General features: G+C 46.2%; 1 protein-coding gene across 4 annotated transcripts in view; it reads left to right on the top strand.

Moving 5' to 3' along the window:
- Nucleotides 1–5,475, top strand: part of LOC110296853 (alpha-1,3-mannosyl-glycoprotein 4-beta-N-acetylglucosaminyltransferase-like protein MGAT4E) — a 9,482-nt gene extending 4,007 nt beyond the window's left edge. For 3 of the 4 annotated variants that reach the window (XM_021165651.1, XM_021165644.1, XM_021165661.1), the window contains one exon: nucleotides 4,269–5,461. In XM_021165651.1, the coding sequence (XP_021021310.1) occupies nucleotides 4,269–5,431 (1,163 nt within the window). In that variant the 3' untranslated portion in view covers nucleotides 5,432–5,461. Of the gene's footprint in view, nucleotides 1–4,268 lie in introns of all 4 variants that reach the window. The other variant, XM_021165667.1, reaches the window with a different exon arrangement.
- The last annotated feature ends 7,218 nt before the right edge of the window (nucleotides 5,476–12,693 follow it).

Here is a 12,693-nt window from a genome sequence, read left to right as displayed (position 1 = left end):
CCTGCCTCTGCCTCCCGAGTGCTGGGATTAAAGGCGTGCGCCACCACGCTCAGCTTAGAAACAATATCTTGATCACATATTATATTTCTTCATCTTACATTGTATAGACTCTCATCTGCCACACCATACGTCTTCACTTTGGGTAAACAAGTAGTATAACTCCCTTGTGTAACTTAACATTTCAATCTGCAATTATGATTCTGTCCTAGGAATGGTTGGCTGTGTGCCTCCTGTGGGATGGGTGGAGGTGGGGAGTGGATGATCCCGTGGCTTTTTGTTTGTTCGTTTTGGAAAATGGTCTCACTATGTAGACAAGGCTGAACTCAAGAGATCCTCCTGCTTCTGCCTCTTGAGTTCTGGGATTGAAGGCATGCACCATCATACAGTGCATTATATTTTATATTTAATTAAGCGAATGCATGTGTCTCTGTCTATGGATATATGTATAGGAGTACAAGTGTCCACAGAAGCTAAAAGAGGGCATCAAAGTCTCTGGAGCTGCAGTTACAGGCAGTTGTAAGCCTGCCAGGTGGGTGTTAGCAACTGAACACAGCTCCTCTGAGCAGTAGGCACTCTTAACCACTGGGCCATCTCTCCTGCTCTCATGTGGCCTTTTTTGGAGTGGGTGGCCTCAGCCATTGGTTTTTGTACATATACAAATATACATGTGTACATGTACAATGGTATAGGAATATGTATGGATCCCTGGGAGCTGTGGTTGCAGGTATTGTGAGCTACATGGCTTGTGTGTGAATGTAACTTTTATTTGTCACATATAATTGTCATCTCAGAGGCTTACTGCTGAACAAGCTCACCCTTTTTCGCTCTTTCTGAACTCTAGCTGGCTGGTTCAACTCAGCTGTTCTGGTTCAAAATCTTTTCCAAGCTGACTGATTCAAACTGGCTTCTCTCAGCTTCTCACTGAATTGCTCTGCTTAGCCTCAAACTAACTCCAGCAATTTGTTCTAATCTTCTGGCTCCCCATTCTTTGGCTTCAACTGTTTCTACTGCATGAACTGAATGGAACTGACCTCAACTCCACTGGACTGACTGACTGACTGACTGAACTGAACTCAACTAACTGAATCAACTTCAACCCTTCTCTGTCTTCCTGCTCTGCCTCTCAGCTCACAGACTCAACCAAAATGACTGGAACTCTGATAGCCTCCTACCTCTGTCTCCTGAGTGCTGGGATTAAAGGCACGCACCATCATGCCTGGACCAAAGCTTTTCTTTACCTAAACAAGGCTGGCCTCGAACTCAGAGATCTGTTTGCCTCTGTGTTCCAGCCAGAGTAGCCATGTTGCTGGATTAAAATCCTTTTACACTTGGGCGCTATGAACTGAACTCAGGTCCTCTTGCATGTCAAGCTTTTGGATAAGGTCTCACTATGTAGCCAAAGCTTGCCTCTTCCTTACTACGTATCTCAAGCTGGCTTTGAATTAAGCTCTTCCCACCTCAATGTCCTAGGTGCTTGGATTAAAGGTATGTACTCTCATGCCCAGCTTTAGAGCATATAAATAAAAGGGAAGAGAAATTAGTTGAAATATTAAAAAAAAAAAAGTTGTGGCCTACATGCATTTTTAGGTAGAGGAATTCAATGACTAAACAAAATATATCAGTGAAAAGGAAGATTAAATCACTGATGGGGAAAAAAATAAAGTTAGTCACTGTAAAAAAGAGCAAGGCCGAGCGTGGTGGCGCACGCCTTTAATCCCAGCACTTTGGGAGGCAGAGGCAGGTGGATTTCTGAGTTAGAGGCCAGCCTGGTCTACAAAGTGAGCTCCAGGACAGCCAGAGCTATACAGAGAAACCCTGTATCGAAAAAAAAAAAAAAAAGAAAGAGCAATTACTGGATTAAAGAATAGTGGAGGCAGAGGAGTCTTAGATCACTGAGCCCAAATTCTTTTCGTTTTATGGGTTTTAGGACTAAGCTCAGGGGCAAAAGGAATTAGGCAACAACACAGTCAGAAGTGGCAGAACTGGGGTAAAAATCCTTGGCTGGGGAAATAGAACAGCATAGATTGGGGTGCTCTCCCAGGTGTGTGAGTATCTGAGCACCAAAGTGGGGGGCAAGAGCTCTGTCAGCTTCCACATGCAGAAGTTGAGATAGGGACTCACAGGAACCTGGAGGCAAGAGCTGACTCAGAAGCCATGGAGGGCTGCTGCTTGTCTCCTCGGTTTGCTTTCTTCCATACCTCAGGACCACCTGCCGGGGTAGCCCCGCCCACAGGGAGCTGAGCCCTCCTACACTCATCATTAATCCAGAAAACGTCCACAGACTTGCCTACAGGCCCAAGTTATGAAGGCATTTTTTTTTCCAATTAATAGTCCTCCTTTCTGGATAACTGTAGCTTGTGTCACGTTGGCAAAACCCAAGACAGTGCACGAGAACAATAGAAAAGCCTTGGACTCCTGGATTCTAGAAAAAGTCCTTCCTTCCTTCCTTCCTTCCTTCCTTCCTTCCTTCCTTCCTTCCTTTCTTTCTTTCTTTCTTTCTTTCTTTCTTTCTTTCTTTCTTTCTTCCNCTTTCTTTCTTTCTTCCTTCCTTCCTTCCTTCCTTCCTTCCTTCCTTCCTTTCTTTCTTTCTTTCTTTCTTTCTTTCTTTCTTTCTTCTTTCTTTCTTTCTTCTTTCTTTCTTTCTTCCTTCCTTTCTTTTTTTAATAATGTATCTTCTTTAAAGGAACCATTGGGAAAATAGGTTGGCTGAAAGGCTTAAAGCAGAAGGAATTATAATAACCATAACAATTAGCAGATATTTATCAAGATCTTTAGCCATAAGCTTCAGGTTTAAGAAGAGTAAGAAGGGTTGGACATGCTGGCACATAGCTGCAATCTCGGCACTTAGGAGGCTGAGGCAGGAGAACTGCTGAGAGTTCAAGGTCAGCTTAGACAACAAAGTGAGTTTCAGGGCAGCAAGGTCTACACAGAAAGACCTTGACTTGGTGGTGGTAGTGGTTGATTGGTTGGTTGATTTTTGTTGCTGTTGTTGTTTTGTTTTGTTTTAAAGATTAATTTATTTATTATATGAAAGTACACTGTAGCTGTCTTCAGTCACTCAAGAAGAAGGCGTCAGATCTTGTTACAGGTGGTTGTGAGCCACCATGTGGTTGCTGGGATTTGAGCTCAGGACCTTTGGAAGAGCAGTCAGTGCTCTTATCTGCTGAGCCATCTCTCCAGCCCAGTTGGTTGTTTTTGAGACAGGGTTTCTCTGTGTAGCCCTGGCTATCCTGGAACTCACTGTATAGACCAGGCTGGTCTCAAACTGAGATTTACCCCACTCTGCCTCCCAAGTTCTGGGATTAAAGGCACAGGCCACCATGCCTAGCAAAAACCTGCTCTTAGAAAAAAAATATTCAGAAGGATACAGCAGCAATTAGCTTGGTATTTCTTTAAGTCTTAAATATATACAAGTGATATAGTTTAAACATATTCTGAAGATGGCCTCAGGATTCTGTAGGTCTAATAAAGTTGCAGATGAGGCTAAAATTTCTGGACTGCTGACCACATTTAAGAGTACTAAGAATGGGATCCAAAGAAGTGGTTCAGCAAGTTATGAGCACTGACTGCTCTTTCCGGGGACCCTCTTTTAATTCCCAGCACTCAAATAGCAGTTCACAACTGTCTGTCATTCTAGTTCCAGGGGATCTGATACTCTCACAGACTTACATACAGACAAACACCAATTCACATTAAATAAATAAATGAGTAAAAATAAAACAATAAATAAAAATAAATAAGTTGATCTTTAAACAGAACTCTAGAGCTATTTAAAGAGAGAGAGAGAGAGAGAGAGAAAGAGTAGCAAAATGTGCAGGCTTTGCCAAGTAAAGAAAAGAACAACATCCCAAATAGCATCCTCTGATCTTTAAGATTTGATTGTGAGTGAGTCTGCACACATGTGTGGGTCAGTGTCCATGGAGGCCAGAAGGAGGTGCTGAATGTGGCAGCTGGAGTTACAGGCAGTTGTAAGCTTCCTAACACGGGTACAGGGAACCAAACTAGTGTCTTCTGCAAGACCAGAGAATGAGCCACCTCTCCAGAGAGGGCCTACTCTCTAGTACTCTAGGGTTTGTTTTATTTATGATGGGGTCTCACTGTGCTTTAGAGCCCATACCGATCTCATGGTCCTCCTGCCTCTGCTTCCTTAGTACCAAGGTGAGGCTCCCGTCCTGCCTCACCGTGAGTCTCACCATTGGCTTCTCTAATCTTTTTGAACACTCTCATCACTACCGTCCACTGACAGTTGTCTCTATTTCACCTCTCAGCATGGCTGACAGTGGGGATCACCTCAGAGTCACGAGAGGGTCCAAATGGCCTCTTGGATACACTGGCCTCCCTGTACCACACCTCGTCCACATCCGAGCAGAAACAAATGACAGTGCTGGTCCACCTGGCTGACTCTGACCCCACCTGGATCAGGAGAACTATCATCCGGATTTCAAGTCTCTACAGGGCCCAGATCTTGACAGGGCAATTGCTACTGATCCACGCCCCACCTGATGCCTACCCCGCTGTGAACGATACCCAGAACGAGGTCTCTCGGGGGCAGGTCTACTCCAAGCAGAATGTAGACCATGCCTTCCTAATGAGCTTTGCCACGAAGCTCTCCACTTACTTCCTCTTGATAGAGGACAATGTCTTTTGTGCCCCCAATTTTGTCAACCACATTCGCTCGAAGGTGGGCTACAGGAAGCCCAACACATGGGTGCTCCTCGAGTTCTCTAACATGGGCTTCCTGGGCAAACTTCTCCACAGCAGGGACCTTCCACTCCTGGCCCACTTCCTCCTCCTCTTCCACAAGGAGCGATCTCTCAGCTGGCTGCTCCTCCACTTCCGCACCCTCCTGGGCCAGCAAAGTTCCATCCTCTGCCGACCATTTCTCTTTTACCACAGGTTGACTCACCTCACTTTTGAGAACAAGACCTTAGTAGGCCACGAAAAGGATCCTCCTGATCCATATACCCTCAGTGGAACTGTTTATACAGATATGAGGTTCTCTGATACCCACTCCCCGCAGAAGGCCTATACTCTGGATGAGTCGTTCTTCTGGTCCTACAATGTCACTACAGGGAACTATTTGACAGTGATTTTGAACAATCCAGCGAACCTCAACAGAGTACAAGTAAGAACGGGCTCCATCACGGATGGAAAGTACATCCTAGAAAAAGGACAGGTGGAGCTAGGCTATGATCCTGAAGGAACACCGCCACAATGCACCAGCTTTACCCTGCTGGGCCGGCTTGTGCAAGGGCAGATGGATCAGTTCATTCTGGAAAGCATTGGGTGTAAAGTAAGCTGCGTGAAGCTGGCAGTGAATGCTAATCAGGTCGGTGGTCTCATGATCAGGCATATTTACATCTGGGGGGAAAATGCCAAAAACAGAAAAGATGTCCAAAGAGACAATGATGATGACGACGACGACAGTTGATGTATCAGCGTATGAACAATTAAAAGCTCAAACCAGTTCATCTAGCCAGTCTGAGAAATCCAAGGGAACAGTAGACAGGAGAGCAGGCTCTCCTTCCCAAATGGAGCAGCCTCAGTCTCAGCCTTTGGCGGCCCTACGCACCCTGCTCACTGGGTTTGAAGAGGAAGGCTCAGACAGGCCCAGACATGTAGGACATTTCTATTATTGCCACCCCTGCCCCAGGTGAGAAGGGAGGGGCGGGGTTTTCCAACCAAAAGGCCTCAGAGTAGGCTTCCCTCCCTTCTGGCTAGGCTACTTTAAGAAACCTGAGATGCAAGAAGCAATATGTCACAAGAGATAGGACAGAGAAGCCAGGTCCCCTGATTTCCCACTAGCAACATCGCCTATCACCTTCCTTCCATCTGTGTGGGTATGAGACAGGTATTCTCTGGTACCAGAAGGAAGGGTGGGGGTGATGTGGTCTAGTTGTGGGAGACCACTGGGTCTGGGATATAAGACAGAGGTGACATCTCTGTAGAGCTACTGTGACAATCAGGTGTGATTAATGTGTGAGGGCTCATAATCATAAAGCAAAAATACTTCACATGGGGTCATGATGTCACCCAAGTTCATCAGGGGGCTGGAGAGATGGCTCAGCCGTTTAAGAGCGCTGACTGCTCTTCCAGAGGTCCTGAGTTCAATTCCCAGCAATACATGGTGGCTCATAGCCATCTGTAATGGGATCTGATGCACTCTTCTGGAGTGTCTGAAGATAGTGACAGTGTATTCACATATAAATCAATCAATCAATAAATAAATAAATAAAGCAAACACAGGCTGCTCTTGCTGAGAACCCTCATTTGATTCCCCAGTCTTTGCATGGTGGCTCAGAACTGTCTACTGCTCCAGTTCCAAGGGATCCCAATGCCCTCCTTTAGTCTCTGAAGGCACTGTACACACATGGTGTAGAGACATGCATGCAGGAAAAATATCCAAACACATAAAATCAAAATAAAGATTAAAAGAAAGTTTTAAAGTTCTTCAGTGGCTTCCCAAAGCTGCTGCGTTACAGGCATTTTGAGCGCAGCCACCTTGCTTAGCTCATGGCTAACCACTGTCTGTGCCAGAGTCCCCCCAGCACCTTTTGTGGAGCTGAGCTCATGCCCAGCCCTGGCTCTTTCAGATGGGCCCTGTTCTGGCCAAGGCCTGAATCTCTTCCACCTTGCTGACCACTTGTCCTTAGTTTCTTTCTGCCACCACCAAGGCCACCAAGGTCAAGCCCTGTTACCTGCTCCCTTAGCACCTCTGTCTCCTGTTTTGCAGGTCTTATAGAGGTGTGGCTGTTTAAGGTTCATAGTTCTCTTTAGACCCCAAACACATGCTTTCTGAGGTTAGAAATGGCATGCCTATTTTCTTTATCCCTGTGTGCCTGAGGCCTCACCGAGGTCTTGACACACAGCAGGCATTTTATCTGCTGGAAAAAACAAAAACAAAAACCACCAAATCAGAGGCAGCCAAACCTCCAGTTTCTTCATTCCCCTTAGCCCCAAGTCTGAGGCAACCGATCACCAGCTGCCACACCCCAAACCCTCAGCCAGCCAGGCACCTGCTTTGTCTACCTGAAGAACTAAGGGAGGTGTCTTCCCTTTGTCAAGACTCAAAATATTAATTGGAGAACCAGCCTGCCTCCATCTTAGGCTCAAAAGCCATCTTATAGTGAAGACAAACTAGATTCATTCCTGTTTATGGTTAAACCTGTTTCTCAAGGCTATGCCCCACCTGTAACCTTAACTACAAATGGTTCTGTACTGCCTGTTCCAGGAATGTCGTTCATGTCTTCATTTCAAAAAGTTGTTTATGACCAACGTGCAACCCTACCTCTGCTTCCAAAGGTTATATGGCTACCTAGGACTATCTTGTTGTGACTACTTTGTTATGCCCACCTTTGCTTCAGGAGGCCATTAGGACTAACCTGTTGTGCATATGTTCTGCTCCTGTAATCCGGACTATTTGCCGGCCAAATCCCCCATTTGGAACCCCTGTCCCCCTGAGCTAGAAAAGCCTTCATCACATCCAGTGCTGAGCCTTTGAACCTTAGTGGGAGGCAACCCATGTACACAAATAGAAAAGTTTGCTTTAATTAATTTGGTCACGATAACTTGGGTCCTCCCATCTTTGGGATTAGCATCAATCCCCTGCATCTTCCCTCAAGACTCCTCTTTGAGGGAACTTGTGGAACTTGTCCTATTTACCACATCACTTTAGGCTTGGGCTGTTCTGTGGACCAGTCAGCAAACCTATGCGTGCCTCTCTCTATGTTAACCATAGAACAACCCCTGGCATTCTGAGTCTAGATGTGTGCTGTCTTCGACATATCACCATAAACACATTTCTGCAGCAGAACCCAGGGATACTTTATAAAATGGTTGCCATGGTGAAGTATCCCAATTAACAACTGTGTCAGACGCTGTGCTAAGCACTTCCAGTGCCTTCTTCGGGATAGCTCAGCCCAACAGTCTCTATTTATCTCCTTTTACCTTTGAGGTTTATAATTGAGGCCTGGAGTGGGTGAAACAGACATGCTCACACCACTATTAAGCTGTATGAACTTGGACAGGCTCCTGTCAGAGACCCAAGCTCCTTCCTGCTCAGCAGCCACACTCAGAATCCACTTTTTCTTTCAGGTCAGAGAGGCCAGACAGGTACAAAGCAGGTTGAAGTTATCTAGACCCAAGTCCAGTCAGCAGCTGGAAGGGTTGGAGCTTGTGCCTCTGTGATCATGCACAGACTCCCTCATAGGGATGAACTCTCACCTCCTTGGTAACTTTCACAGGATCCCCAGGAATGACGATGAACAAGAACCAGATGGAGGTCTGAGGATCTAAGACCTTCATAGTAGAGCACTTATCCAACATGTTTGTACAAGATCCTCCATTCAATCCCTAACATGGGGTGGGGGAACAGGATGCGGACAGTTACAGTGAATTCAAAGGAAGTGGCAGGAATTTGAGTCCATGGACTTGGGTTCAAGTTTGCTACCTTCAAGATGTTAGGGGACACATTTTAAAACTCTATTTCTGTTTGGGCCTGGAATGTCAGGCAGAGGAATGATTTTTACGGTACCCACCATCTGATCATACTGTTTCCTCAAATATCTGGAGCCCTAGGGCTGTGGTTTTCAATGCTGGCTGCTTCATTCAGGAAGGTTATAAAAAAACAAACTTGGACCTACTCTGGACCAACTCCACAGAGGCTCAGGGTAAAGCTGGAAGCCATCAGTAGTTCTTAAAAGCTGTCCCTCTTGAGACTGGGAGACAGTACAGCAGTTAACAGCACATTTTGCTCTTGCAGAAGACCCAAATCTGATGCCCTCTTCTGATCTCGGAAGGCACTGGGCACCAGGCACGCATGTGGTCCACGGGTACAAAGCCTCCCAGGGATTCTGGTATAGCCCAAGATAATCACATCTTGATCCATTGCTCTGTTCTTTGTACCCTGGGAAGAGGAGGGAGTTAGGCAGCTTTCCATCAAGTTCTTGGCAGTGTTCTGTGGTCTCCCCCCACCTGCTTGAACCTGCTTGCTCAAGGGTGGAGCTACCTGCTCATTCGTCCTGCCACGCCTACTGCTGAACCCTGTCGCTTTGCTGCTTGGAGGAGGCACACACGTGTTTGTCCTGCTACTGGACCCTGAGTTACTTGGCGGGAAATTGGGTTCCCTCCCGCTTCCTTTATAACTGAGTGTCTGGAAATAGTAAAATTGAGCTTTGATCAGAATCTTGTCTTAGCTTCATTCCCTTCTCTCGCCGCCTAGCCCCTCTTCTCTTCCAGGTTTCCAAAATGCCTTTCCAGGCTAGAACCCAGGCTGTGATCTGCTGGCCGGACACAACAGTGTTCCTTAGAGCTCAGGCTTATCAGTCCGTGTCTGCCCTCACCGCCTATTGTCTTGTTGGCCCATGGGAAGCCTTGTGGTACATGGTCCACCAGGTTGGCCACAATTCCATTGCCGTGTATGTATGTCATCAGGAGGAAGGCTTGAGGCAGCCATGCCTACCATCTCCACACTTGGGTGGATACTTTGAGACCAGCCTGAGCTATACAATGAAACCCTATCTCAGAAAAGAAAAGGAAGAGAAAACTTAATCATCTCTCAGCAATCTTCAGCCAGTGAGAAAGTCAGGGAGGGAAACGACCAAATGAGACTCCAAGCCAGCAAAGCCCATGGGAGGAAGGTGACAGCAGCCCTATTGCGCTGCCACTTGTGTCTGCCTGGCTGGTGAGATCCTGGTTGCCTCCCATGGGGTTCCACGGTCAGGTGAGCCAATGCTGCAGTCATTATTTCCTGGTGCCCACTTCAAAGGAAGCTCAAGTTTTGATGTCTCCAGGCTCCCAGAGCTATTGAAAGGCTTAATGGGAGACTCCCTTGGTATGCAGCTCCTCCATGTACCAACCTGTAATGGTGGGACTGTACCTAAGACAAAGAAGTCTATATCATCCCTTCCTCATGACAGCAACACTGTCATGAGGCCTTCAGTATTTGTGCTTCTGGCTTATTTCACAAACTTTAAGCCTCTAAACAGTAAATTTTCTGATCTGTCCTAAGCTTCTAGTCTGTTCTAAGATCCCCAGGAGTGTGGCCTGCATTACCCTTGACATGATTCCCAACCCCTGGTGTGTAATTGCTTTTGTCTGGGTCCTGTCTCCAAACTGTCCACCGAATGTTGGGATTCAAGTTCTGTGGTGTAACTTTCAAGTTCTGTGGTGGTTTGAATATGCTTAGCCCAGGGAGTCGCACTATTTGAAGGTGTGGCCTTATTGGAGGAAGTGTGTCACTGGGGGGGGGGGGGCTTTTGAGATCCTCTTCTATCTGCCTGGAAGTTAGTCTTCCCCTAGTAACCTTCAGATCAAGATATAGAATTCTCAGTTCCATCTCCTGTGCCATGCCTGTGTGGATGCTGCCATGCTCCTGCCTTGGTAATTGGCTGAACCTCGGAACCTGTAAGCCAGCCCCAAATGAAATGTTGTCCCTTATAAGAGTTGCCTTGGTCATGGTGTTTCTTCACAGCAATGGAAAACCCAACCAAGACAAGTTCCTTCCATGCCTTACCCTTCCCAGTTTTCAGGAACCAGCATAGTGTTGAGTGTGCTCCTACATCTAGCTAGTTGCCTGTTGCATAAAGCAGATACTAGGGCAGACAGCAGTCTGTGGTGTCCAATGTCTCTCCAGCTAAAGCAATTGGTGCTCTGACATCATGGAATCAAGACAAAAGAGCAATCCTGTCTTTTCTATGCCCCTACCTTTGGCATCTTGTGTATTTGAATACAGCACTCAAACAACGCTTAAGGAACAGATTGCTCCACTCACTGGAATTCTTCTTCCCATACTTAACATTAGAAAAGGTTTTGAAGAAGCTACACCCTTATCTTCTGCAGCAGCAGCAGCAGTTCTCAGTCTGTGGGGAGAGACACACACAGGGTCCATATCAGATATTTACACTTTGATTCTTAACAGGATCAAAATTAGTTATAAAGTAGCAACAAAATAATTCTGTGGTTGGGCATCACCACAACATGAGAAACTGTATTAAAGGGTAGAAGCATCAGGAAGGTCGAGAACCAATGGGTTAGAGTCATATGAGAAGAGGGAACGTCATAAGGAAATTCTGCCAACCAAACTGGCCTGTGGGACATTCTATTGAATGACTGATGTGAGAGGGATTGGGGAGGTGCCACTCAGAGAGGGTAGTCCTGGGTGTACAAAAATTAGACTGAGAAGCCACGAAGGAACAAGCCAGTGAATATCCTTCCTCCACGGCTTCTGCTTCTGTTCCTACCTCCTGGTTCTTGCCCTGCTTGAGCTCCTGCCCTGACTTCCCTCAGTGACTTTCTGTGGAAGTACGAATGAACTACTCTTCCCTCTGTGACCTCGGTGTCATATCATATGAAAACTAAGCCAAACTCAGACAAAAGAGAAGAAGGAAGGAAGGAAGGAAAGAAGAAAGGCCCTTAATCCCAATACTCAAGAGCAGAAACAGGTACATCTCTGTGAGTTAGAGGCCAACCAGGGCTACACAGAGAGATCCTGTCTCAGATGATTTTTTGCCTCTTGTTTGCCAGGGCTACAGTAATAAAGTACCAAACAGCCGGGCATGGTGGCGCATGCCTTTAATCCCAGCACTTTAATTCCAGGCAGAGGCAGAAGGATTTCTGAGTTCGAGGCCAACCTGGTCTACAAAGTGAGTTCCAGGACAGCCAGGGCTATACAGAGAAACTCTGTCTCGAAAAACCAAAAAAATAATAAAAAATAAATTAAAAAAAAATAAAGTACCAAACTTAAGACAAAACTCATGGCTGAAGCCTCCTAGGTCAGACTGTCAACAGGGCTGGCTTGTGGGGGTGCAGTTCTGAGCCTCTGTCCATAGCATAACTCCAGCCTTCCCTGGGTACACTCCCTGTGTGCACATTAGATCCATGTTCTTCCCCTCCCCTTTAAAAGAGGATGCTTTCTTCATTTTTTTTAAAGATTTATTTATTTATTATATGTAAGTACACTGTAGCTGTCTTCAGACACACCAGAAGAGGGAGTCAGATCTCATTACAGATGGTTGTAAACCACCATGTGGTTGCTGGGATTTGAACTCTGGACCTTCGGAAGAGCAGTCGGGTGCTCTTACCCACTGAGCCATCTCACCAGCCCTTTCTTCATTTTTTAAAAAAAATATTTATTTTATATATATGAGTACACTGTCACTGTCTGCAGACACACCAGAAGAGGGTATTGGATCCCATTACAGATGGTTGTGAACCATCATGTGGTTGCTGGAAATTGAACTCAGGACCGCTGAAAGAGTAGGCAGTGCCCTTGAGCACTGAGCCATCTCTCCAGCCCCTCTTCCTTCATTTTAAAAAATATTTCATTACACTTATCTATGTACTTAGGGTACACACCCGCCATGGCAGGGTGGTGGAGGTCAAAGAACAACTTGCTGGAGTTGGTTCTCTCCTTCCTGCATGTGGGTCTCAGGAACTGAACTCAGATCAGCTTGACAGTCAAGTGTCTTTAACTACTGAGCCTTCTTGCCAGCCCTCAACCTTATAACTAAATAATTGTGAGGCAGTGTCTCAAAATATATCCCTAACTGTCCTGGAACTATGTGGACCAGGCTAGCCTAGAGCTCACAGAAATTGACCTGTCTTTGCCTCCTGACTACTGGGAATACAGGTGTGTGCCACTGCACAAACCTGGCTAAAAACATTGTTTATACTACACTGTGTGTGTGTTCTCTC

The sequence above is a fragment of the Mus caroli genome, chromosome 1, assembly GCF_900094665.2.
Source record: "Mus caroli chromosome 1, CAROLI_EIJ_v1.1, whole genome shotgun sequence".
Taxonomy (NCBI): domain Eukaryota; kingdom Metazoa; phylum Chordata; class Mammalia; order Rodentia; family Muridae; genus Mus; species Mus caroli.
Note: the sequence above shows the minus strand (reverse complement) of the source record. Positions and strands in the feature narration are given on the sequence as shown.